Source organism: Dasypus novemcinctus, chromosome 9 (assembly GCF_030445035.2).
Source record: "Dasypus novemcinctus isolate mDasNov1 chromosome 9, mDasNov1.1.hap2, whole genome shotgun sequence".
Taxonomy (NCBI): domain Eukaryota; kingdom Metazoa; phylum Chordata; class Mammalia; order Cingulata; family Dasypodidae; genus Dasypus; species Dasypus novemcinctus.
In genome coordinates, this window is record NC_080681.1 from 111,516,390 (window position 1) to 111,543,044 (window position 26,655).

The following is a 26,655-nucleotide window of genomic DNA, read 5'->3' on the forward strand; positions in this document are numbered from 1 at the left end:
GTTCATTGCCTGGGCACCCAATATATATTTGTGAATGATTTTAAAAGCCCACTCCTTCCTTCCTTGGCCCCAGGTCACACGGCTGCACTTTGAAGGCAGAACGAGTCCACACCAGGCTGTCTCCTTGACTCAGGCTGGGATGGAGTTTCTCTAAGAAGGAGGTCTTTCGGAAAAGTCCAGAGATGTTGCTGGATACCCCAAGCCACAGCTCCCCTCCACCAAATACACATGTGCACCACTTTTCTTGCCTTTCTCCGGGTCCCAAAGGAAGGGACTTAACTGGAAACCCGGGGGGTGGGGTGGAATGTTAACTTGGAAAGTCACCCATTCTACAAGTGTGCACGGCTGTGAGGGGAGGGGGCACAATTGTGTGTCCGTCCCTCTACCAAAAATGACCCTTCCAGGCCCAGCCCCATTGGATCAATACTTCTCAAAGTTGGATGCACTTAAGAATCTGCTAAACCCTCACAGCTCAGAATCTTGTCTTCAGGACAAGCCGCACTCGTAGCACCTGTAAGAAATGCAAAGCCTCATGTAGGAAGCATGTAAATGGTGTGCCCTTTGGGGTGTATAGACGAAAACAGCACACACAGATGTGTGCACAGATCGTGGGCAAGAATGGGTGAACACAAGTTAGAGGCAGAACTGGATTTCAGGGCCGTGCACAAAAATGTGATTCGACGCTGCAACCGTGCACAGATGTGGGAGCCCAGAACTCTTCCAGGAGCTCCTGGAGCACTCAGGCATCCTCCGTGCCCGGACCGGCTCTTCTGTCCCGATATGACCGAGATGACCGTCGTCCAGCTCGCCGGAGAGCCCTCCTCCCCAGAACTTCCGGCAGCCTCCCGCACCCCCTTGGAAGGGCCTGAGGTGGAGGTCCCTCTGTCGCAGCCCCTTCCCTCCCCTAAGGCCTGGCGGGCCGGCGCGGGCAATCTTTGCCCGGGCGAGTCCTTGAAGTCTATATTTAGTGCACGCCACCCCTCCCCCCCACACTGTTCCGAGACGGGCGGGCCCGGGGTGGGGAGAGTGGGGGCGAGCCCCGCCCCCGCAGGCGTGTGTGTCGTGTGTGTTTGGGGCAGGCGCCGGGGGCGCGCTTTCGGGCTTTGCGCCTCCTGCCCGCGAGGCCCGGCTGCAGCCCCAGCGCCCCTCGGCCCGCCGAGCGTCGCCGGCCACCATGGGCCAGGAAGAAGAGCTTCTGAGGATCGCCAAAAAGCTGGAGAAGATGGTGGCCAGGAAGAACACGGTGAGGCCGCCGAGTTTGGGCCACAGCCCCCGCCCCCGGGAGGCGCGGCGCAGGCGAGCCCGGGTGTCCCGGGGGCGCGTGCTGGCTGGGTGCCCAGGAGGCGCGTGCGGGACGCAGGGACCCGAGCGAGGCGCGGCTTGCGCAGCGTGTAGTGCCCCTGGGAGACTGCTGGGCACCTCGGGTGGGCGTGTGCTTGGCTCAGGGCGCCGGGGTGGGGGGGATCGCATACGGGCTTGTAGGGTTCTCCAGACTTGTAGGACCCAGGGGCCTGGGAAATAGATCGAAGAGAACTGGACCTGGGGAGGGACTTTCGGGGTCCCGGGACGCATGGCGTGTGCAAAGACCCAGGAGCGGCGGTGGAGAAACGGGGCGGGGTGTGTGTGCAGATCCTGGGTGGCCCCAGAGGGGACAAGGAAACTTGAGCTGGTGGAGGGTGCTGCATTTTCCGGGTGCCGCTAGAGTGGATTTTGAGACGGGAACTTGGGCTTGGGCTCCGGCTCCCCGACCCCACGGGCCGTCGAGGTCCGTTCTGTTTGCAGCTTTCCCTTTCCCAAACTTTCGCTTTCCGTGGCCGCCGGGTGGAGCCTCGGCGGAGGGGGCCGAACAGGTGCGGGGCTGTCGCAGGGCCCTCGAGGCCCAACGGGGCCGGGGAGGGGGAGGAGGGCGGGAGTGTGGGCTGGGCTGGAGGCCCGGGCCACTGGTGCGGGGCGGGGTGGATGGGACGCGGAGGCTGGGGGGAGTCGGGGCCGGGGGCCCTGCCTGAGGGCCCCTGGGAGTCCTGCAGGTCCCTCTGAAAGTTAATGTTTGATCCTCCGTGTGATCTTTGCCTTGGGCTGGCCAGGCCTAGTCTCCTGGCCAGAACAAACTTGGCCTTGGGGCTGGCAGGGCGAGGGCACAACCCGGGAAGAGAGGGTAGGGGGGCCCAGCGGGTCCTGGGGCAGCCACCGAGGACCTCTTTTTGTGTCCCAGAGCCTCCTCCTCCCACTCGCCCTAGCCACGTTCTGGAGCAGGACCCACCTATCCAGCTCATTCTGTGGCCCAAAAGAGGGTTCTAAAAGAAAGAGGGAGCAGTGGTGGAACCCTGGAGGGTAAACTCGTTTCTTCATTTGCAGAGTGGGGAGAGGTTGGCTGGATTTGTGACTCTGCTGGTGGTTGTGAGGGCTGAAAGGATGAGAGAGGTACACGCAGCCCTTGGAGTGGGGCTGCGGCCTGGGAAGAACTGAATTCTGGGTCGGGGAGGCTGGTTATCCCAGCCCCTCCCCCTGCTGATCCCAGGCTTGGGCCTCTAGGTGAGATGGGTGGGGTGGGGAGGGGAGGGTTGAGACCTGGGGAAAGGCAGCTCGCTGGGGTGGGGTTCTGTGAGGAGGAAATAGCCTCCCCCTCCTTTGATAGCCCCAGGTAAACCTCTCTACTTTCCCTTTCTGGGCCTCCGTTTTCTCTTCTGTGAAATGGGAAGAAGACACGGTATCTCCTGGGATGTGTGCTCATGGACGTGCCCGGCTGCCTCTCCAGGAAGTCTGGCCGCAGGGTCCCTGCAACGCAGAGGCAGTCTGCAGCCACGTCTGAGCCTGGGCTGCTGGCAGTGCCTGGGTGGGCACAGAGCTCTGGGCATCTGGCCGAGAAAGGTGGGGCTGTGGGAATGAAAGTGAGCCCGCCCACTGGTGGTCAGGGAGAGGAGGACACACTTCCTGTAACAAGACGGATCCTCCACGTTGCAGCTCAGGCCTGGGGTTTACTGCCAGTTGCCCAAGTGCCAGGGACTTGGGGCCTTGGTGAGTGTGCACCGACTGAAACAGTCGGACGCCAGTAGCCGCAGCTACACATACACATAGTTACGAACAGCTACAGACATTACTGCATACAAGACATGGATGACTGCCGACACTGACATGACAGACACACGGACCCTGGCAAATACACTACCGTTAATCATTTACAGAAAGAACACAAAGACAACTATACGCACACACGCACACACACTTGAAACACAGTTATACCCAGACACATAGCTACAGACTTAGCAAACAGGCAAATGTTAGAACCCAGGCATGATGCCATAAAGGCGAGTAGACGTAATTGTGCCTTCAGCTGCATCACGCAGCTCCACACAGCCCATACATCCACACCCCTGGCAATACCTGCGTGGGGTTTTGTGAGCCCAGCTAAACCAGGCTCATGGCTGTCATTATCCAGCATGACCCAGTTACAGAGTCTACAGCGGCCAATACCTGGTGGTGAGCTAAGGTTTGTTAGAGCTGATTGGTGAATCTTCAGGAATTTTGCAAACCAGTGTTTAAACAGCTTTTAAAAAAAATTTTTTTAATTAAATTATATGCTTAAATTGAAATAAAATTATATTAAAAACAAAAATAAGAAATAGTCCCAAGCCATCTCTTCCTAATTATTTTACTCCACTTCACTATTGTCTGTGGTCTAGTGGTTATTTACTTCTATAGTAGCTATCTGGTGGAAATGCAGGGTAAGGGGACAGCACCGCACATCTCTTCCCAATACCTCTTCCAGCTCAATGACAGCATGTTGGTAGCTTGAAATTGACCCTAAGAGGAGTATTTACACCACAGAACTCGACAAAAACCACAGAACAGTTTTGTTTTGTTTTCCTGGAGAACAAGTTGTTGAACAACAACCATCAGCTCACTGCACTTCCCCACGTCGAGAGTCCCCAGTTGTACATGTCCTTGCAGATTTGTCTCCATACCTTCACAATGTTGGTTAGAGCCCAAAAGGCCTCAGTTTGAATCCCTGCTCAGCTCCTTACAAGTTTTGTAACCTTGGGCAAATTGTCTTAACGTCTCTGTTTCTTGGATTCCTTTTCTGTGAAAATAAGATCATAATTCCATAAAAATAATTCTGTAAAAATTATTCTCTAAAAATTATTCAGTGACGCTGCAGGAACTAGTCATAGTACCCACCTCATAGGGTTGTGAGAGTCCAGTGAGCTAGAGCACGGCTTACATGAGCACGTGATTGCAGAGCCAGTCACACCTCCGAAGAAAATACTGTGAATCCAAGTTTTAAGGGATACTGAGGACTGGCTGAGGGTAGCCCTTGGCACATAGTCCAGGAGCCTGGCAGGGAGGGGGCTAGCAGCTGGTGCTGGGCAGTGGGGGCCGAGGAGAAAGGGGCATGCAAGACAGTCAATGGGGGCTCCCCAGGGGATCCATCTCAGAAAGGAGTTTGGGACTGCTTCCAGGAAGGGAGTAGGAGGCAGGAGAAGGCAGGCATGGGCCAGGGGTTGTTCAGCAGGTTCACGCATCTGAGCCTCCTTTTTTCCCTTCCACCTTGTGCACCCTACTTCATTCATTCATTCACTAAGGGAGCCCTGAGCTCTGTGCCAAGTCTTAGTATCTTAGTGATGAAAATAGTTCTCTTTTCCCAAGAGAAATGAAAACATGTCCCCACAAAGCCTTGTACTTGAATGTTCATAGCAGCTTTATTTGTAGTAGCCCCAAACTGGAAACTACCAAAAGTCCCATCAGCAGGAAAATAAATGGTGGGATAGCCATACAGTGGAAAACAATTCGGCAATGAAAAGACACTATGGAAAAAATAAATAACACTGTGGATTCCCACAGCACCATGGATGAATCTCAAAATAATCACACTGAGTAAGAGAAACCAGACCCCCCACACACACACAAAAAAAAGAGTCCCTATGGTACTCTTTATATAAAATCCTTAAAAATGCAAGTTCATCTATAGTGACAAACAGCAGATTAGTGATTGTCGGGTCCTGGGGGTGGGGAGATGGGAGGGAGGGATTACAAAGGGGCACCAGGAAATATTTGGGGACAATGATATGTACTCATCTTGATTGTGGTCATGGGATGTCAAAACTCATCAAATTGTACTCTACAACGTGTACAGTTTATTGTAGGTCAATTATACCTCAATAGGGGTATAAAAAAAAATGTCCACAGTCCTTACCCTGTTGGGAAGGGAAGGGAAGGGGGGGTACAACCACACAGCAACAGCAATAAACTGTGAAGTAATTATTTTTTTGGTGGGGGGACATGCCTGCTGGAAGGAGCAGTGGGAACAGTGGCCTGGGCTGGGAGTAGTTAGGGCTGTCCCCTGACTCGGAGGGGTTTGAACCCAGGCAGTGGTGGAAGAGGAGGTTAGAGAGCAGGCCTGGGATGGACTCTTTTCCTTCCCTCTCCTTCTTTCTTCTGCTTGCCTGTGCTTCCACCACTGTCTGTCTGTCTCTGGCTTGAGTGGTCCCCTCCCAGCCCCCTGCCCCTTCTCTCCCACCAAGTCCATACAGGGATCAGGGCTTGGGGCCCAGAGCAGAGCCCACGGGCCTCCGTTCTCACCTTGTGGCCTCCCGCAGGAAGGGGCCCTCGACCTTCTCAAGAAGCTGAACAGCTGCCAGATGTCCATCCAGCTCCTACAGGTGGGGTGGTGGTGGGAGCTTGGGGGCTGTGCCTCTCAGGGAGACACCTTGTTGGGGAGGGAGAGACCCTGGTTGCAGGGGAAGCTGAAGGGAGTGGGGAGTTTGAGGTGCAGACCACGGAGGGTGGGCACTTAGAGAGACACTGAGGCATCTAGCAGGAGGCCAGGCACCTTCCAAGGCAGGCCCTCGAGGTGTCAGAGAAAGACTGAACATCCCAATTCCCAGGGCCCCAGGCCTGTGGGAGCCAAGAGGCCAGTGGTCCAGAAAGAGGGGAAGGTCCCCCCTGTTTTTAGATCCTCCCTGTATTGCCCATTTAGCCCCCAAACTTTGCCAGAAGCCTCTTGACCCTCAGAAATTAGCACAGACTCAAGCCGTGGCAGCCGGATCTGTGGCTAAGTTAAAACTTGGGCTCAAAGACACTAGGGACCTGGGCAAGGGGAGGGGTCCTGATTGTCAGCCACAGCCTCCCCCTCAGCTTTTCACCAGGGCCCGGTTATAGGACCAGGGCTGTCACCTCAGTCATGGGTCAGGGTTGGGGCTTGGAGGGGTGAGGGGTGAGGGGTGGTTGAGCAGGGCTGGGCCTGCTGTTTGGGGGAGCCAGTGCTGTGCACCTGTCCCCAGGCCAGCCCCTAACCTTCTCATTTCGCAGACAACCAGGATTGGAGTGGCCGTTAACGGGGTCCGCAAGCACTGCTCAGACAAGGAAGTAGTGTCCTTGGCCAAAGTCCTCATCAGAAACTGGAAGCGGCTCCTGGGTGAGAGGGGCGAGGTTGACTTGGGCCTATGTATGTCTCTCCATATATTCTCAGCATCCAGGACTGTGCCTGGCTCATAGCACGCACTCAGTGGATGTTTGTTCAATGACTTAATAGACGACAAGTGAGCTTGGATCAAAATCAGGAAGTTAGCTAACGGGGAGTGCCAGTGTGTTTGTGTATATAAGCATGAGCACTTGTAGACGTGTGAGTTTTTATATACATGTACATATGTATGTCTATATGCTTGTATGCTTGTATATAGTGCGTCTATGTATACACACACCTATATGAATATGTATATAGATGTGTACGCAAGTATATTTATCTCCCCATGTGTGAATGTGTTTGCACACAGATGTGCATATAGTGTATGCATTTGTGTGTATGGGGGAGCTGTGTGTAAATGTATATTTCCATGTGTGTGAGTTGGGAGACTGTGCTGCTGTCCCAATCCCTTTCCTTTGTTCCCTCTTCCCCAAAGTCATGTTGGGTCCTTCTGAGGCAGGGACAATCCCACCCTTTTATTTTCAGACTCTGCTGGACCACCCAAAGGAGAAAAAGGAGAGGAAAGAGAAAAAGCAAAGAAGAATGAAAAAGGACATGATTGCTCAGATTGGAAGCCAGAGGCAGGCCTTTCTCCACCAGGGAAAAAACGAGAAGAGCCCAAAGACAGGTATATTTTTCTGATATGGAGAGAAGCAGACTGACGCTCGTCACCTCCTCTCCTGGCAGCTCTACATCTTTTATTTCATTTCATGCTCACAACGCCGTGGGGTGGGTACTGTCTCCTGCGGTGCCCCCTTAGCGGTCTTCTTTGGTGCAACCAGACAGTAGATTCACTTGCTCCAGGTGAGTCATTCTTGGCAAGGACAGGAAATATAACATGCTGGAAGGGCAGCCTCAGGCATTTCTCATCAGCAAGAGTTCCTGTAGAAGGCCATATAGCGGTCCAGGGCTCGTCTCTGGCCTATGTGGGTGACAGCCCTGGTGTGAAGAAATGAGACCACAATGGGTGGGAACCCCCCAAAGTCCCTTGTTCTAACCAAATCTTTGAACAGTCCCACGGACAGAGCATCCAGAATCCCAGCAAGGGCAGTGTCTAGTTAGCATTGACTGCACTCAGGGAAGGCTGAAAGCTGTGGTTTTCCACCGACCATTTATAGGCATTCACTGTCTTTCCTGTCTAGACATAATTTGCACTCAGTGGTCATTTACACTACAAGCAGTGTTGCTGGTGATGGGACTAGGCACTCGTTCATAGAGAAGGAAGAACATTTCGTTTCCTCTTGATCCAACATTCCCATTTAGCAGTGAGGATGAGGAAGCTGAAGGTCAGGGGACAGGGACACCATCACACAGCTATTATGTGCTCGAGTGGGAGTCAAAGAAGTATCTGTCAGACCCCCAGGACAACTTGTCTCAACTCCATGCGTGTTGCCCATGCCTGCTGCAGTCAGGGTTTCCCTCAAAATCGGGGGCTTTCAGATAGGGCCCAGGGTCTTATCCACCATGGCACATGAAGGCCTTCAAGGACGTATGAATCAGGGAATAAGTTCCACTTATTTCCACTGTGACTGGACAAATTACTTCTGTTGTCTATGTTCATCTAATAGATGGTACTACATAAGATTGAAAACTCTTACCATCAGTGATTTCATTAGTCAGCCAAAGGGGTGCTGATGCAAAATAACAGAAATTGGTTGGTTTTTATGAAGGGTATTTATTTGGGGTGGGAGCTTACAGATACCAGGTCATAAAGCATAAATTACTTCCCTCACCAAAGTCTATTTTCACATGTTGGAGCAAGATGGCTGCCGGCACCTGTGAGGGTTCAGGCTTCCTGGGTTCCTCTGGGCTCAGCTCCTCTGTTTCTCCACAAGGTCAACTGTAGACTATGAGCCTCTATAGCCTTTGCCTTTCTCCACAAGGTCAGCTGTAGATTATCAGGCAAACAGCTCTGTGTCTCTCCCCAGGGCTCCAGCTTAAGACTTCAGCATCAAACTCCAACATTAAAAGCCCCAACTCTGTCTGTTGCCATGCCTTTTATCTGTGAGTCCCCATCCACCGAGGGTGGGTCCCCACCCTAATGACGTGGCCCAGTCTAAGCCCCAATCATAACTCAGTCACGCCCAGGTACAGACCAGATTACAAACATAATCCAATATCTATTTTTTGGAATTAACAACCGTATCAAACTGCTACATTTTTAAAAGTACATACCTTTTGACCCATTATATCCACTCCAAGGAATTCATCTTCAGGAATTAATCAGATTAAAGCACAAAGATTATATGTTGTTCTGTTTGAAACATTTTTCTGCTGACATTCTCTGAAACCTTTTTGACCTCAGTATTCTTTTTATAGTGAATGTGTATTATAATCCTATAAAATAAGTGTTCTATAGGAAACATCTTAGGAAATGATGCTTTAAAAAGAGTGCTGCTTGACTAGCTAGAAGACAGATCTCCATCTCACAATCCTGTTTTTGGTTTTCAGAATAACTGTGGGGGCAGGAGTGCAAAATATCCTTCAGTGCACGGGATATTCCCACACATTGAGGAACTGTTTATGTCCAAATTGCCTTTAGGGTCCCCTTTGAGAAGCATGAGAGGACTGAAGAATATTTAATGGCATGAGAAAATGTTTACTTTATATCAGGAAAAGCTGAGTCCAGTGTAGTGCAGTGTAGTATAAATACTATGATACCATTTTTTAATAAAAATTAAGCCAATGAATCCTGTGTGTACATACAGGATAAAAGATCAGGCAAATATGCACCAGAAAGTTAATAGTGATTAATTCTGGGTGGTAGGATTGAGAGAGAGGTGTTTTTTTTTTTCCTTTTGTGTGCTAATTTTTGTCTTTCTAGTTTTTTTCAATGAATATGTATTAATTTTTAAATAAAAAATAATGAGGGAGCAGATGTGGCTCAAGCAGTTGAGTGCCTGCCTCCCACATGGGAGGTCCCGGGTTTGGTTCCCAGTGCCTCCTAAAGAAAACAACCAACCAAACAATGAGCAAGCAGATGAGGGAGCCAACTCGGGGGAGCCAACTCAGGGGAGTCAGTGTGGCTCAGTGGTTGAGTATCAGCCTCCCACATATGAGTCCCGGGTTCAATCTCTGGTCCCAGTACCTAAATAATAATAATAATAATAATAATGAGACTTTTTAAAGTACTGGGGTCTGGGATTGAACCCGGGACCTCATATGTGGGCAGTTGGCACTCAACCACTGAGCCACATCAACTTTCCTGAGTTGTTTTTTTTGGTTTGTTTTGCTTGTTATTTGTTTTTGTTTTTTTTCAGGAGGCACTGGGAATCGAACCTGGGACCTCCCATGTGAGAAGCAGGTTGCTCAACAGCTTGAGCCACATTCATTTATTTCTCTCCCCTCCCCCCACCCCGGTTGTCTGTTCTTTGTGTTTATTTACTGCGTCTTCTTTGTCCGCTTCTGTTGTTGTCAGCGGCACAGGAATCTGTGTTTCTTTTTGTTGCGTCATCTTGCTGTGTCAGCTCTCCGTGTGTGTGGCGCCATTCCTGAGCAGGCTGCACTTTCTTCTGCACTGGGCAGCTCTCCTTACGGGGTGCACTCCTTGCATGTGGGGCTCCCCTACGCGGGGACACCCCTGCGTGGCAGGGCACTCCTTGCGCGCATCAGCACTGCACATGGGCCAGCTCCACACGGTTAAGGAGGCCTGGGGTTTGAACTGTGGACCTCTCATATGGTAGATGGACACCCTAACCACTGGGCCAAGTCCGCTGCTCTAATCTGCTTTTTAAAATGTGAATTTATAATTGCCAGGCACTTATAATACTTGTCAAATGGTTCTGTAACATTTTCTATGTTCTGTTCCTTACATTTTGGCCATTTTGCGATTGTATCCCACTTGGAAAAATCCTAATCGACATTGAACTCTTTGTGTGTATTTTGTTTCCCCAAAGGGGCTAGAAGACTGGCTGACAGGGATCCCCTGGCCCTCTCCACCTCTCCACCGTGTCTAGCACATTTATGAATAGACCCAGTGGCCCCACAGCAGTCCCCTGTGGACTAACCTTCATGCTCTGGGTGGTCTGGCCCCACCCAGAGCATCCTGTTTGGTTCCGAACACACTGGCAAAAGAAGGACCGGGATGGGGGAGAGGTCATGAGATGCCATTGAAAGGACAGAGACTGAACTATTGGGAGAAGAGGTCAGATGGGATATGGGACAAAGCTGTACAATAGGGAGTGTAGACTTCCGGATGAAGATGAAAGCCTGAACACAGGTGCTTCCTTTTGCTTCCTCCCCAAGCCCCACTAAATGATCAGCAAGGATTTCTTTGAAAGGCCTACAAGGACAACAGGTGTGGGAGAAGAGACAAGAGCTACAAAATGCAAAAGGCAGAGAGCTAGGTTGTGGGCTGAACCGGACCACTAACTCACACCCTTAGTCCCTGAACTTCAGCACCATGGCCTGAGAAATGGACATCACATCAGTACTTCTTAAAAATATAATGTTTTATCTGTAATATATTATTGTAATTATATTTATTGTTTTAACTTACCTTGTATTATATTTATTTTATTACACAGGCAATTACTTGTTCCTTGCAGAAAGTTTTTAAAATATAAATAGGAAAATTTAAAATCACCCATTATTAATTATAACTGTAGATATATATATCGCCTATTAGACTTTTTTTCACTGTATCACTATTCATAAAATATTTGTTTTGATAAAAATGGAACTATACTCTGTATAGTATCTTGTAAACTCTTTTAATGTCTATATTATTTCAACAGTAAAAAATGTAAAAAGTTTAGAAAATCTTACACAAGAACATAGCAGAACTAACCAGTTAACATTTTCATGTATATCTTTCTAGTTTTTAAAGAACATAGATATATATATATATATCCATTTATAGTTTCTTGATAAAGTTGGAAGCACACGACACATACTATTTTGTAGCCAGCATTTTACACGTAACATTTTGAGCGTTTTCCCAGGACATTGAAATGTTAATGTCAGCTTACTTTTCCTAGCCCACAGCCCATGGAGCTATGAAATGACATTGTCACTGTGACCAAGCAGAGAGGGGAGGGTTTCACCCCACCCTCCTGGGAGAAGTGAGTTTGGCAGGGGTACTATTTCAGCTCAATTTTTTTTTTAAAGATTTATTTATTAATTTATTTCCGCCTCCCCTCCCCCCCGCCGTTGTCTGTTCTCCGTGTCTATTTGCTGCGTCTTCTTTGTCCGCTTCTTTTGTTTTCAGCGGCATTGGAATCTGTGTTTCTTCTTGCTGCGTCATCTTGTTGTGTCAGCTCTCCGTGTGGGTGGCACCATTCCCGGGCAGGCTGCACTTTCTTTCACGCTGGGCGGCTCTCCTTACCGGGCGCACTCCTTGCGTGTGGGGCTCCCCTACATGGGGGACACCCCTGCGTGGCACAGCACTCCTTGCGCACATCAGCACTGCGCATGGGCCAGCTCCACATGGGCCAAGTCCGCCGCCTTTATTTCAGCTCAATTGGTGAATTTCTTATTTACTTATAATTATTTGTCATACAAACATTATAACCAGAGGAGTGAAATTTGAAATAAGAATGAAAAACATTTATCTGCAGTTGTGCCGCCCCGGGCAAATAAAGCGGCTTTTTAAATTTTAAGTTTTCCCTTTTCCTTCCCAGTTCTGGTCCATTTACACCCATAATTTTTCCAAAAGTGTAGGAGATATTTTGACTCCTGTTTATTTATCTTCATATTGTATTTTAAGCCTTTTGTTTTTCCCTGTTCCTGAATAGTTTTCGTAACGATCATTTGCAATAACAGTAGAGTATCTCTGGCTTGTTCTAAAAAGTAAAGCTATGAGGAAAGGCCAGAAAATGGTAGGAGTCTGGGTCAGGAGCTCTTGTCTTCTCTCCACTCTCCTGGTGCAGGAATTCTGGCTTCCAGCTCCTGCCTGCACCTATCTGTCCCTGAGGGGCAGGGCAACGGGCCCTGCAGAGGCGTTTCCAGGGCCCAGCGAGGGAGTGGGGGGCACGTGAAGTAGGCCCTTCCTCCTTCTTCCTCTCTTCTGGGAACCAGTCTGCAGGGTAAGCAGGGAAAGCCCCTGGGGCCTCCCAGACCACCCGGAGGAAGAGGTGGAGCTGGACAATCCTGTGGGGACATAAGCACATTCTGTAAAACACGGTCATTTGGGGCACGCTAGAAATCAGTTGCCTTGGATTACAGAGCGTTGTGCTAGCAACTGCTCTAGGCATATAAATGATCTACTGTCCTCTTCCCAGCCAGGCCCAAACGTGGGGTGGTCTTCTCCCCACTTTGACAGATGAGGATGTCCTGCCCCAGGGCAGGGCTGGGATTACAACTCAAATTGTCACCTCCATTTATGCCATTACAAATATTGTATATGTTTGTGTGCATGTAGATAAAACTCTGGAAGGAAAGAGGAAAGACACCAAACTTAATAGTGCCTACCTCTCAGGAAGTTTCTTTTTGTACATTTTTTTTTCTTTTTATATTTTCATACTGTTTTGACCTCACAGCATTCGGCAACAATTAATTACAGAGTGCCCTTTCTGTGTCAGACACTCTTCTCTGCACTTTGGATAACTACCCCCAGAAGCAGCCCCTAAGGCAAGAATTCAGGTGCAAGGGATTTCAGGAAACAGATAAAGGAAAGGGAAGGGGCAGCTTACTCCTGTGAACAGCCAAAGCTTATATCCTGCTGGGGAACTCGGGATGACAGTGGACAACACTCCCCAAGGGTGTTTCCCACCAGTTCCCCTGGAGCTGCTCCTGGGGTGGTTCACTGCCCAGCACTTGCAGCCTGCTCAGCTTTCTGCCTGGAGAACTCCCTCCAGCTTGCCCAGGGGAGCTGGCAGGAGCGGGAGGAAGCCCTTGAGTCCAGTGCATGTGGAGGGTGAGTGTCCAGCAAGATTTGGACTTGGCACTGACAATGTTTGCCACAGTGAACAAAACCCACCAAACTCTGCCCTTGCAGAATGTATGTGGGGGTAGTGGTGATGTGTGTGTCGAAAAGTAAATATAATAAGTAAATTTTAAAGTGTGTTGGAGTGTGATATGTTCTCTGGAATAAAAAGGAGAGCTGTGTAAGTGAGATGGGAAGTGGGAATTGCAAACACAAAAATTTTATAAAACCAATAAAAGGAAAATATATATATATCATAAAAAGATTACAGTTACATGTATTTCAGAAAATGGAAAAGAATTTTTTCACCTCTAATCCCATCACCCTAACAACTGTTGTTAGCATTTTGGTGTATTTTCTTTCCATGTTTTCTTTTCTTTCCTTCTAGGCATTGGTTTTCTTATAGGCAGTTTGCGTACAATTTTGTCCCCTGCTTTTTCACTTGCCATTTTTACCCAGTTCTTCTATCTCCAGGGCTCACATGCTTCCCCCCTCCCTCCTAAGATACCTACAGGGGAGGCTGAAGCTGGCCTCCCTCAGTGAAAATAGGTAATCCCAGGAACTCCGGCCTCTGTGGACTTAACTATAATAGCTAAAACTTGCCCAGAAGCTAAGAATGGGAAGCTGGCACTCAACCACTGAGCCACATCGGCTCCCCTGTGTTGGTTTTTTCGTTTGTTTGCTTGTTGTTCGTTTTTGTGGTTTTAGGAGGCACCAGGAAGCAAACCCAGGACCTCCCATGTGGGAAGCAGGTGCTCAACCGCTCCGGCCTCCCTGCCCTTTTTGACTTGATCTTGATGAAGGGCAGGTGAAGGTGATCAGCTGGCACTGCCTGGGGCCGCATCTCCCAGGCAGCTGCAGTCCACGTGGGCTCCCTCATCCTCGGCCAGCGGCCGCTCCCCAGGATGCTTTCTCCCCGGCTCACTCTCAACACTCCGTACTGACATCAGCCTGCAAGAGAGTCTCATCCCCAATCTTTCTTCTTTCAGGAGAGACTCTGTGGACTCCAAGTCTTCTGCCGCCTCCTCTCCAAAAAGGCCATCGATGGAAAGGTAAAGGAAGCCAGAGGTTTCCAGAGGACCTTTGGCATCCCTCTCTGATTTAATGGAGGGAGCCTGAGGAGGGGACAGGAGGAAATCGCATGCGTGATGTCCCCTCTAAATTGTAGGGCAGTGCAGTAAGCCTGAGGGGGCCGCTGAGTCAGAGCTGTGGCTCCTCCGCTGGGTGGCTGACCAGCAGCTGTTGCCCCATCACTGACAGGGGAGCTTTCTCAAGGTCAGGTTGAACGCAGTGAGGACAGAGGTCATGAGAGCTGTGCCTGGAACGAGGACCTCCGTGTTTGGGTTGCACTGGTTGGGGTGACTACACCAAAGCAGCATAAGTCATGCATTCATCAAATATTTATTGAGGGCTTACTTACCATGTGCGAGGAGCTGTTCTAGATGCTGGGGGTTCTAGTTGCTGGGTATACAGCCATGAACAAAGGAGACAAAAATCCCGGCTCTCTTGGGGCCTACATTCTAGTGGGAGCAGGGCTGAGGCGAGCCAACAGACAGTATATATAATAAGTAAATAAATTATTCAGTGGTTTAGAAGGTGACACATACTTTGAAAAACAATAGAGCTCAGAGAGGGGAAATGGGGAGATCATCAGAATGGTCAGGAAAAGCCTCATTGAGGAAGGAGCAAAAATTTGAAAGATGCGAGAGAGGGAGGCATGCAGGTATGGGGGCCCTCCAAGTGGGGCCTTGAGATGAGCACGTGCCTGGCAGAGTCAAGGAACAAGGCAGCCAAGGTGGCTGGAGCAGAGTGAGTGAAGGGGGAGAAGAGGAGGAGATGAGAGCAGAGAGGCAGTGGAGGCCACACTGAGGAGAGCCTTGGCATGAATTGGAAGCCACTGGAGGGCGCTGGACAGAAGAATCACAAGACTGGATCCCTCTGGCTGTGGTAGGGGCAGAGGCAGAAGCAGGGGGACCAGGCAAGATGTGTTGGCTCGGATCAGGACGGTGGGGATGGGGAGAATTGGTGAATTCTGGGTACGTTTTGGAGGTAGAGCCAATAGTATTCCCTGACAGGTGGGACATAGGGTATGAGAGAAAAAAAGGAGTCCAAGGTGACTCCGAGATTTTTCTCGTGAACATCTGCAAGGATGGAGTTGCCATTAACTGGTGTGGGGAAGGCTGTGTATCAATCAAGCCTTGGGCAAAAGAGTTCAGGCTTGGATATGAGCGATATTTGAGGTGTGTATTAGTCATTCAGGTGGAGAAGTTGAATAAGCAGTTGGGTCATATGAGACTGGAATTCAGGAAGACCGTCTTGGCTGGAAATAAAAATTTCAAACTCAGTGTGTAGCTGGCCCGTGAAGCCACAAGACCAGATGAGATCACCAAAGAGAGCTTGTGGATAAAGGAGTGAGTGTGGACTGTGGGCCAGGAAGGAGGTTTGCGGTCTGAGCGGAGAAGCAGGGCCAGGGGAGAGCAGGGAAGTCCAGGAGTGACTTAGAAGTGGATCAAGGCAAATGATTAGGGGCAGGCATGACCTTGGATGTTGGGGGGACCTGGTGAGACAAACAAAGGTGTTGGCTTCTAGCAGAGTATGTGTGGGAACTGCATGGTGATTTTAGATCTAATGTACTAATCAGACCGCTATTGGAAAGAGAAAAAGAGGCCCCAAAATTGGGTCATTTAAAGCTCTGTGCAGATTAAGCAGGCTGGGAGGTTGACAGGCCTGCTCTTTTGTACAAACTCCAGTATGGCAGCCTGAGTGCCCGCTCCAGCTGACGAGTGGAGGCTCTCTGGAGTGCCCTTGGAGGAGGAGCCTGAGGCTGCCTGCTGCCTCCTGCTTCTGAAGGAAAGAATTCCGCAGTCAGTTGGTGATGCCTGCCACGGGTGAAGCCCGGGAATGGCGGCTCCACTGTCATCCTGGTTCTACACCCGTGGTCCTCACAGCGGGCGTTTAGAAATTTGTGAAGGTATTTTTGAATGCCGCTAAGACTTGTGGGGGGCACCCTTGGCATTTAGTAGGCAAGGGCTAGAGGGACTAAATGCCCTGGAATGTGAAGGTTAGTCTGGCATCATGAAGGATTGTCCTATCCCAAAAGGCTGCTAGGGCCCCCTGAGAAACTCTGGCCACTAATCCAGTCCTGGGTTTGCTGCTGTAATGAAAACATTTGACATTTGTGAAGAAGGTAAACCTCCAGACCCCTCTCCTGACTTTGCTTTCGTGGGCTTGAAGCCTCCTTACTCCCTCCGAAGACACGTTCTTTTTTTTTTTCTGAAGGTCAATCAAAGTACAAATGTTTCTCTTTCCAGCAGTTTGCCATTTCCTACTGCTTTAGCATTGGGGGTGCACAGCCAGAAGGGACAGAAGCCAGCCTTGTTAGTTCTCTCTCTCCACTACTCAGATCATTTCTTGCACCCTTTCCCTTTGTATTTCATCTTTGCCTTCTGTTCATTCATTCATTCATTCATTCATTCATTCATCTGGCGAGCACATTTGTGGAGCACCTCCTTGCAAACTCAACATCCTCCAGGGTCAAGGGCATGTGCAAACCCTGGGTAATGAGAGGAGACCACGGCAAGTAGGGGATATGTATCCCGTATGAAAGGGGCAACTGCTACCCGGCCCCAGCTGATTGTCACTTCGGGGAAATGCAGGCCTGGTGTGCCATGTCTTTCCACTTTTCAGGGAAAGCTGGGCGTACGGATTTTCATATGAAACTCCCAATTTTAAATACTGGCAATTTAGTCGACTTTTTCTAAAACACAGTATGCCAAGCAAAACATATTTGTAGCCCACCCTGTGCCTGGTGCAAAGATTAAGGGTCATTTTCTCTGCCCTCAAAGAACTACCACCCGTGCAGAGGCAGGCACCAAGATGATTGTTTTTACGGGGAGTGGCTTTAACACACCATGGGACCACAAGAAGAATGCTGCAACTTGACTTGAGAAGTCAAGGAAGAGATTTGAGCTGAGGAAGGAAAAACGAATAGGCATTTCCCTGGTAGACAGGCCAGGAGAGGGCACCCCCGGCAGAGGGAATGGCACGTCCAAAGGTGGGGTAGTTTGAGTGAGCAGGGTACTTAGGGAACTGTAGCTGAAGTACCGGGGAACAGACCATGAAGGGCACTCCCGTGACAAGGAAACAAAGTTAGGGCCTTTCAGCCACTTTTAGGACCGGGCTGTCAGAATTCCTTGTTCCCCGGAGCGCATCGATGCAGTAACTGAAATTCTCTCTAGGTGGCGCTCAGGAGCAGGGCGCCGTGCCTCCAGGTGCCCCTGCTCAGACCTGGGGCGGGAAAATTTTCTAGGGCTTAGTGTTGTCAGACCACAGGCTGGTGCCGGCGTACCCGGGGGTCGGAAGGAAGCTCTTGGTAAATTCAGTCCCACCACCCACCCACCCCCTCCAGAGATGCCTTGTCTGCAGTTTGGCACCATTCCTAATCTTTTGCATTGAAAGCAAAATGAGCTTGGCTGCCTGAAATGCCACCCAGTCACGATGTCCACCCTGCCAGCCACCTCCGTGCCAAGCTCAGGAGACCCCGGGTGGAGTAGTGCCTGCCGGGAAGGTGGGGAGAAAATGCTCCAAGCAGCCTAACCTAGCTTGGGTAATGGGACCCTGGAGAGCAGTCTGTCTTTTAGAGACACAGTAAAATGCGTTGAAATGGCCTGACTGGATGACCTTGGAAAAGTCAGTTCAGCTTTCTGAGCCTCAGTGTATTGATCTGTAAAACAAGAACGATTATGACCCTCTCTCAAGGTCATTGAGAGGAGCAAATTAGGTAACGAAGTACTAAGCACTGTTCCCAGACCACATACGTACTCAATAAATGTGTGTGGTTAGTAATAATACACTCAATGTGAAGTCTATGTAAAATTACCTAATACTTTGTTCCTGGCATTCTCTTAGGTGCTTTAATCCTATCAGTACCCTGAAGGTGGGCACTATTGTTATCCCCATTTTACAAGTGAGAAAACAGAGGCACAGAGAGGTTAAGGAACTTGTCTAAGGTCACACAGCTACAAAGTGGTGGTGTCAGAATTTGAACCTGGGAGTTCAGCTCTGAAGTCTAGGTTCTCCCCCCCACCCCACTGTTTACAAGTTTATTTCTGGGTTGCAGTAAAGATTATTTTCCCTTCTCCATGTTTTTAGAATATCCTACGTTTCCCCATTCAGTCTTGCCTGCCACAACCAGACAGAAAGTGCGAGGACCTTTTTTCTTCCATCTGTGGTTGGTGCCTAGGTTCTTAATAAATCAGCCTCCTCGGGGTAGGCATCCAAAATGGCAGCTGTTGTTGTTATTGTTGTGCTGTGCCTCCCTCCAAACGGCATGCTACAGGCTCCCCTCCGGCCGTTCCCTTCTGGTGAGTGCCAGATGTTGGGGATGTGGTGAGGGGCACAGGCCAGGGAGGGGCAGCACCACGAAGAACCTGGGGCTTCCTCCCAGCGGCAGGGAATAGGTGGGCTCAGGTCATGGGAGTTGGTGGACACTGACTTAGAGATCCCTCTCTTGGCCCTGGGAGCGTGGCCACCGTCCTTCCAAAGAGGACCTGCCCCTGCCAATTCAGCTCTGTCGAGGTCCCCGAGATTCCCACAGTTCATCATTCCTTCATTCACGTAACAAAGGTTTATCAAGCGCCTACCTCCAGCACTGATTCAGCGGAGCCAGCCTGTGAGCTCCCTCCTGGCTGGAGCCTGGAACCTATAATCTGGAGATGGAGGCAGACAGTATTTATAAACACATGAACAAGTTAATTACAGCTGTGGATAGGTTCTAGAAAGGAAAGAAATTGGGTGCTGTGCTAGGGAGTCACAGGTGGGGACAGTCTGCCTCAGGTGGGGGGGCCTCTCTGAGAACATGACCCTTGAGCTGAGACCTGACGGTGGAAAGACACCAGGCCCGGGAAAACTGGAGCCGGGGCCTTGAGGGGCCACCAGCCGGCGCCAAGGCACCTCCCTGAGAGTGATGAGTGTGTTCAAAGGGCAGAGAGAAGCAGTGGAGGGGGCACTCGGTGAACTGGGGGGGAGGCGGGTGGCATGAGATGCCGTCCGAGGGGGAGGCTGGGATCAGACGTGGGGAGGCCTGAAGGCCACGGTGAAGGGTGTGACCTTGCTGAGAATGATGGAAGCTGTTGTAGGGCTGTGGCACTATCGTCTCCGTTTTTTAGACTTCCCTCTGGCTGCTGTGAGGCAAATGGATTGTGACGTGGGTGAGAGGGGACAGGGAGACCAGCTCGGTGACTGATGTGGCCTGGCAAGTGAGACAGGGGTTGGGTGAGAGAAGGTTTTGTTTTGACTGCAGGCAGCCCCTCGGACTGTGAGTTTATGCCCTCCCTAGCCTTCCGTCACCCACACGTTCCCTCCCTCTGAAATCTGACTCCAGGCCAGATCCAGCTGGGTGTCAACTTTGTACCTCCCTGCCCTGCTGCCAGGCCACCCAGTTGTCTGGCAGGGTTGGAAAGAATCCAGGGTAAATTAATCTAGAACAGTATGTTTCAAACTACCTTAAAAAAATTAAAAAGCTAGAGATATCTTTGAACAAAATGTTTAGGATTTAAAATGTAAACCTGATAAGAGCAGGGCATGGTTCCCTGGGCCACCCCCCACCCTTCCTTCCCCCGGTCCCTACGGCAGCAAAGAGACCCTTTGAAGAACCTCGGGGTAGCCCAAGGGTGTCTGTTGTGCCAGAGGGGATCCAAGGTCAGGCCGAACAGCAAGGGCTGGCGGTCACCAGCAGAGTCTACATTGAATTTGCAGTGAGATATTGTCACCACAGGTTTTTGAGCCTTACTTCTAGAAACGATTCCTTGGGCCTGACGGGGCTTTGTTAGAAACTCAGCATATTCTCCCTCAATGGAAGAAGCACATCCAGAGCCTGGAAATTGCACTTGATAAGCAGCTGCAGGATCTACCCCAGGCATCTTTCTGGCTGCCAGAGCCCCACCCGTCCCCCCTCCCTCCACCCCAAGTGCAGTAAGTTCTCTGAAAGGGAAGGAGGCGGCAACCGTCTCAGAGTCACTTCACTTCCCGGAGGCTCCGTTCCCTCATCTGTAAAATGCAGCCAGTAATGTGTGACTCGCAGGTTAGGCAGAGGAAGAAATAACAAACCCTGGTAAGTGGTGGCTTTTGTTATTATTGTCCTTAATAAGCCCGAGAGTTTGCCCAAATCCTTTCTCTCCAGCTGCTGCACCCCTCGGACTCCCGCTGCGCTGAGCCCCCCCACATTGCGTATGCAAACCCACCGACGTTCTAGCTTCCGTGAATTTCTGCCAGGAATGTATTTCTCCATCCTTCCTCCGAGTCGCCCCCTCTGACTCCTGATCCTTACAATATTTCTCAGACCCAACAGTGCTGTAACGTGACACTTTTGCCCTTTCTTAAGCCATGTGGGAAGGCACAGCGCCGTGATGCTGGTTGTGGGACCAGCACAGGATGCTGCGGTGCATCGCATAGTGCTGCATCCTCTTCATGACCTGAAAGGACCAGCCACGGTTCCTTCATGACCTGAAAGGACCAGCCACAGTTGGAGCTGAACCTTGGACTGTTTTACTTGATGACTGCTAGAAAGCTAAGAGCCAAGTTTGCATCTCACCTCTTGCATGTTTATTAGGGTATTTTATGATATATTGGGTTTTAGACTTGATCTGTATCTTTTTTCTGCCTACAAAAGTAATTAAATAAGGGATGCTTAAAAATGTGAATATAAATAACAAAAGAAAGGCAGAATACACTTCAATTCCAGTTCCAAAGTGTCATTTCTGTTTGCGTTCTAGGGCATAGTCTTCCAGCCTCTTCTCTTTTCTTTGTAAATTTGCATATATACATTTTAAGAAAATTGAGATCATAATGGTCATAGTGTCTGGTCACCTTCTTTTTCACTTGGCAAGCAACATGGACTTCTCCCTGAATCGTTTCATGTTCTTCAACATCATTTTGAACGACCGCATAGTATTCCATAGCAGGGATGTACCGTAGTTTAAGCAATCCTTCTTTGTCAGACACATGGCTGGACCGTTTTATGTTGTGCAGGGTTTAGCCATATTTGTGGTTCCGTTTTGTGTTCTCAAGTCTCTTGATCTTCTTTGATTTCCATCTTGCTAGGTTTTATGCATCCTCCTAATCCAAAGTAAATCTTTCCTGGAGGGAGGCAGGTCCAAGCAGATGAACAAACTTGGACTGCTCTTCTGGGCCAAGGCCAAAGTCACCTTCACCTCTTGTCCTCCCTGCCCTCTTGGCAGTCCCTTGCTTCATTCTGAGCTCTGCCCCTGGTGCTTATCACCCTGGTTCTGGTTCTGCAGGTGTTTCTGCCTGTTTGCTCTGCCGGCAGGTCCTTGGCAAGAAGGTAGACAGGAAGCCAGGCTGAGCCACCAGCACAGCGCAGCCACTCAGTGATTGTCAACTGTTAAAAACAAGAAAGCAAGACTTCTTCATAGAAGATTTTTTAAAATCACATAAGCCAAAAAAGAAAAAAACCACCTATAATCCCACCTCAGAAAGAGAATTACTATTAACATGATCATCCTTCCAATCTTCTGTTCATCTATGCATATATATTTATGTCTTTTAAAAAAAGAAATCACAGCCAAAATGGGATTGCTGTTTGGCAGTATATCATGGCGGGTAGGGGAGCAGGCATTAGAACCAGACACGCCTGGGTTCGAATCTCGGTGACTTAACGGTAGGTAGTTATTTAACCCTCCAGGTTGGCTCCCTCATCCATAAATGGAGATGACGAGGGTATCTACCTCCTAGGACTGCCCTGAGGATTAAATTTGAAAATGTCCTTTGAATATCTGACACAGTTCCTGGCAAGAGGTAAAAGCAACTCTCAGAATTGGTGGTCAGTGATTGCTGTTCATTCCTGAGCTCTGGGAGGGAGCTTTTTCGACTTGTCTGCTTTGCCCCTGGTTCTTAACACAGTGCCTGGAGAATAAGTGCCTAATAAATATTTACTGAATGAATGAATAAATGGCTAAACAGGAGCGCGCATGTGCCGCGTGTGTAAAGAGAGCAGCTAGCAGGGGGTACAGTGGACTGTGGTATTGCTGTTGTTACGCTGGTCTCTAACCAGTGGGGCACAAAGGCTAGTTAAGAGTCTGGGGTACCACACCCGAGTTCGACCGCTTGGGTTTGACTCCCGGTTCTAACTGGTTACCAGATGTGTGGCCTGATGCGGGTATTTAAAATGCATCTCTAAACTGCACTCTAAAATGCATCTCTGAAGTGGGGCTAAGAATAGTACCAACTTCACGGGATGGTCCTGAGATTCAATGAGACAGCCTTTGGTGAGCTCCTAAAATAGCACCTACCTCCTGGGGCTCAAGAGGATTAAAGGAGGTCACCCATAGCGAAGTCTAGAAGGGGGCTCAGTGCTCTATGGACTTAATACATCAGAATGTCTATCCCTGATTGCCATCCTCAGATCAAACAGCAGCACCTCAAAAGCGGAGACCCCCAAAACCCCCAGCAGCCCCTCGACCCCCACGTTTGCCTCCTCTGTCTGCCTCCTGGCTCCCTGCTATCTCACGGGGGACTCTGTCCGGGACAAGTGCGTGGAGATGCTGTCGGCGGCCCTGAAGGCGGAAGGTGAGAGCTCGGGATGGGGGAGGGGAAGGGCTTCCGGGGGGGGGGGGCAGGCGAGGCAACCTGGGAATGGTCCCGGAGCCGTCCCCAGTCCGGGGAGGCTCACTGCAAAGGTCATATCTGGGTGATGCCTGCATTTCCTGAATCTCTTTTAGATGATTACAAGGACTATGGAGTCAACTGTGACAAGATGGCATCGGAAATTGAAGATCATATCCTCGTGCTGTGCTGGGGCTGTGGACGCCCGGACAGTGTAGTGACAGGTCTTCTCAGTGCCTGGGACCCAGGACAGGGAGAGAGGAGGGAAAGGGCTCTGGGGCCAGCCCCTTCCTGCCCCTGAACCAGAGCTCTTCACTGTCACTGACATTTCAGCTTTGCAACCCCTGGCCTCTTGTAATCTATTTATGTGCAGTACCTCATTCGATGTTGAGAGCAACCCCACAAGGCAGGTTCCATGATTAACCCCATTTTACAGATGCGGTCACTGAGGCACAGAGAGGACATCTCTGGGTGTCAGAAATGGACTGAAAACCTCGATCTCTGGATTCCGTGTCCTGAGTTCTTTCCAACAAGCCCTAATCCCCACCCTCCTCTCCAAAAGGAGCCTTCTGTAGCCAGGGGAGGCAAACACTAGACTGATGGGCCCATTGCAAAAGAAGATTCTTGTCTTGGAGAAAAAAACCTCTCTCCACTGTGCCCCCACCGAATGAATGAGTGGAATTTCTTTTACTTGAGACAAAGCTCTGCATGTCAGAAATAAAGAGGAAGAGAGGGCGGGGGACAGAATACCCAGGGAAGCTGAGGCTAAGTGAGGTCGCACCAAGGTGTGAGCACCTGTTTTGGTTTCCTTGGATTCTACCCAGGGAGCTCCCTGTGGAAGAGATGGAGAGGAGGGCCAGTCTGCAGGAGACACACTTGCCGGCTTCATTCTCCTGCCTGAGGCCCACCCTACTATCCTCCAACACGCTTTCTGGTAGTTCCCCCTTCCCCTCGTTTATTTTTTTTTTTTTTTTTTTTTTTTTTAAAGATTTATTTATTTATTTAATTTCCCCCCTTCCCCTGGTTGTCTGTTCTTGGTGTCTATTTGCTGCGTCTTGTTTCTTTGTCCGCTTCTGTTGTCGTCAGCGGCACGGGAAGTGTGGGCGGCGCCATTCCTGGGCAGGCTGCTCTTTCTTTTCACGCTGGGCGGCTTTTCCTCACGGGCGCACTCCTTGCGCGTGGGGCTCCCCCACGCGGGGGACACCCTTGCGTGACACGGCACTCCTTGCGCGCATCAGCGCTGCGCATGGCCAGCTCCACACGGGTCAAGGAGGCCCGGGGTTTGAACCGCGGACCTCCCATATGGTAGACGGACGCCCTAACCACTGGGCCAAAGTCCGTTTCCCCCCCTCGTTTATTTATTAACCGTCTTGAGCCATCTAATTCCTCAACAAGTACATTTTCATCATTTCCTATTAACTCGGGAACACAGAGCACATGGGGACAGGACTATCGTGAGCTTCATCTTCCATTTCTCAGAACCAAGAGTCCCTCAGAGCAGGTCCCTTCCACCCTCAGCCCAGTTTGGAACACAAGGTGGAACGATCCAGTGCCAGTGTCCACACCCGCCCTCTCCCTTCATTCTCCTCCACTGAGGGAGAAGAAATTGAGGCAGCATCAAGCCTGGAGCGCTTTGCTCTTAGGTGGCGGGAGGTCCGGGGGAGGCGTTGGGGAGCTTGAATGCTGTGTCCTCTTGGGAGTGAACCCGGACTACCGTGGCAGCCGCAGGGCACACCTAGGCACCTGCCAGGCTGGGTCCCCCCAGCCTGGTGTCCACTACAGTCTGGGGAAATGGAGAAGGCAGGAGGAGGCTGCTGAAGGTACTGCCTGCCCGGCTGTCCCCACACGTCGCGCAGACACACACACCTCCAGGAATCCTGGGCTGTCCCCACATGTCAAGCAGATACACACACCTCCAGGAATCTTGCAGATTTTTAAACCACTGTTTTGGCTTTCAAATGTATTGAGGCAGATTCTTTTCTTATTTTCATTGCACAAATAACATTACAACAACAGTAACCGAAAAAAATAATTCCGCCTCCCGTCTCACCACATCTAACAAGTTAGCTGTTTCCATTTTTCCACATTCCTCAGTCTTTTTGTTGCATACGTTTTTTCCCAGCAACAGCGTCGTTTTCCTGATTCTGTCTGGCTCAGGAGATGGAGAAAACGAGAAAACGTAGCTGTGTTCCCTGCGCTCCTCTAAAGGACAGAGAAGGGGTGGGAGGCACAGACGCCTGCCGGGGGCAGGGGAGACCTGTCTGGGATGCAGTGTCAGCCACAGAGCTCAGGCGTGGGTGACCAGGGCTGACTTGCTGCTGAGCACGTGGAGACAGCATTGCAGAGGGAGAAGGGGACCTGGCTTCCCCTCCGGCTTTATGGGAACTTGCTCTGTGACCTGGAGCAAGGCCTGCAGTGTTCCCAAAATGGGTCCCATGGGAAGCTAACAGGTATTCAGGGGGAAGCAGGGAAGGGGCTTTGTCCTCACAGAGGTCGGAAACGCCAGCTTAAGCGAAGCTCCACTGACCTCTTACTTGGTAGAACCTTAAAGGTGAGGATGCGTGTCGTGAGTTGCCAGCTGAAGTATCCAGACAGCGGTGTTTCCTCGTGTTATCTCGCCCTCAGAACAGGCGCCTGACAGCTGGCCTCAACCTCCAGGGGCCCTTCCGGGCTCGACGTTATCTTCGTCATTGTCATCATCTTAGCCCCTAAGTGTTGAGCACACAGTGTGTTCCAGACACCTTGCTAGTGGGTGACGTGTCTTAGCTCATTGAATCCTTATGGCAAGCCTGTGAGATAGGTATTTCCTATTTTATAAGTTATTTTACAAATAAGGAAACTGAGGCACAGAGAGGTTGTATAACTCACCTGAGGTCACACAGCCAGGAAGAGCTCAGATAAACCCACGGTGCCTGTTCCCAGGGGTCCCTGACCCCACGGTCCTTGCCGGGACCTGATCACACCCCAGAGGCCGTTTCGTGTCCCTGACACTTGGTTGACCCCAGATGCCCAAGTGAGATCCCCATTTGGAGTCAGAGGCCACAAAGGTACCTGACCGCTGTTGAAGTCCAGGGAGGGGAAGAGGTGGCCCTGGGGCCTCCTTGGGTGTCTGGGCGAGGCTCCCCACCCTCCTCTCTCCTTCCGTGAGTGTCTGGCTGGCCCTTGACCGTGTCACATATCTATCAGGAACTCAAAGGCACGGACATGAAGTACCGGAACCGCGTGCGCAGCCGGATCAGCAATCTCAAGGACCCCAGGAACCCTGGCCTGCGGCGGAACGTGCTCAGTGGGGCCATCTCCCCCAGGCTCATTGCCAAGATGACAGCAGAGGTGAGGACTGCGGCCGGAGGGCGGGGGCCGGCCGGGCCCCTCCAGCTTTGCCTCGTCGGGAGGCGCAGTGGCTGGGAGGCAGTGGCAACGAGCCAGAGGGCTTTCGTAGTGAGAACCAGCTCAGCCTCCCAGCAGCTGCCCGCTGAGTGAGCCTCCCACCCTGAGGCTGACCCTCGGCGCTTCTGCACCCTCAGTGAGCAGAGCTGGTCCGTATTGAGGCTGTACTGAGTGCTTATTTGCAGATTTTATCTTCATAAACACTCCACACAGTAGACAGCTTTGTTATCCCCGTTTTACAGATGAGGACACTGAGACGCAGGAGTTGACTGATGTGCGGTCGCACACAGGAAGAAAATGTTGAGGCCAGGAGGCAAGATGT

At 50.5% G+C, this 26,655-nt stretch overlaps 1 protein-coding gene across 2 annotated transcripts in view; it reads left to right on the forward strand.

The window, feature by feature from the left end:
- Positions 1-1,049: 1,049 nt before the first annotated feature.
- Positions 1,050-26,655, forward strand: part of TCEA3 (transcription elongation factor A3) — a 36,122-nt gene continuing 10,516 nt past the window's right edge. Inside the window, exons 1-8 of one of the 2 annotated variants that reach the window (XM_058304136.2) lie at positions 1,052-1,243; positions 5,595-5,657; positions 6,307-6,412; positions 6,947-7,088; positions 14,315-14,377; positions 22,747-22,910; positions 23,063-23,118; positions 26,121-26,276. In XM_058304136.2, the coding sequence (XP_058160119.1) occupies positions 1,175-1,243; positions 5,595-5,657; positions 6,307-6,412; positions 6,947-7,088; positions 14,315-14,377; positions 22,747-22,910; positions 23,063-23,118; positions 26,121-26,276 (819 nt within the window). In that variant the 5' untranslated portion in view covers positions 1,052-1,174. Of the gene's footprint in view, positions 1,244-5,594; positions 5,658-6,306; positions 6,413-6,946; positions 7,089-14,314; positions 14,378-22,746; positions 22,911-23,062; positions 23,119-26,120; positions 26,277-26,655 lie in introns of both variants that reach the window. The other variant, XM_071217671.1, reaches the window with a different exon arrangement.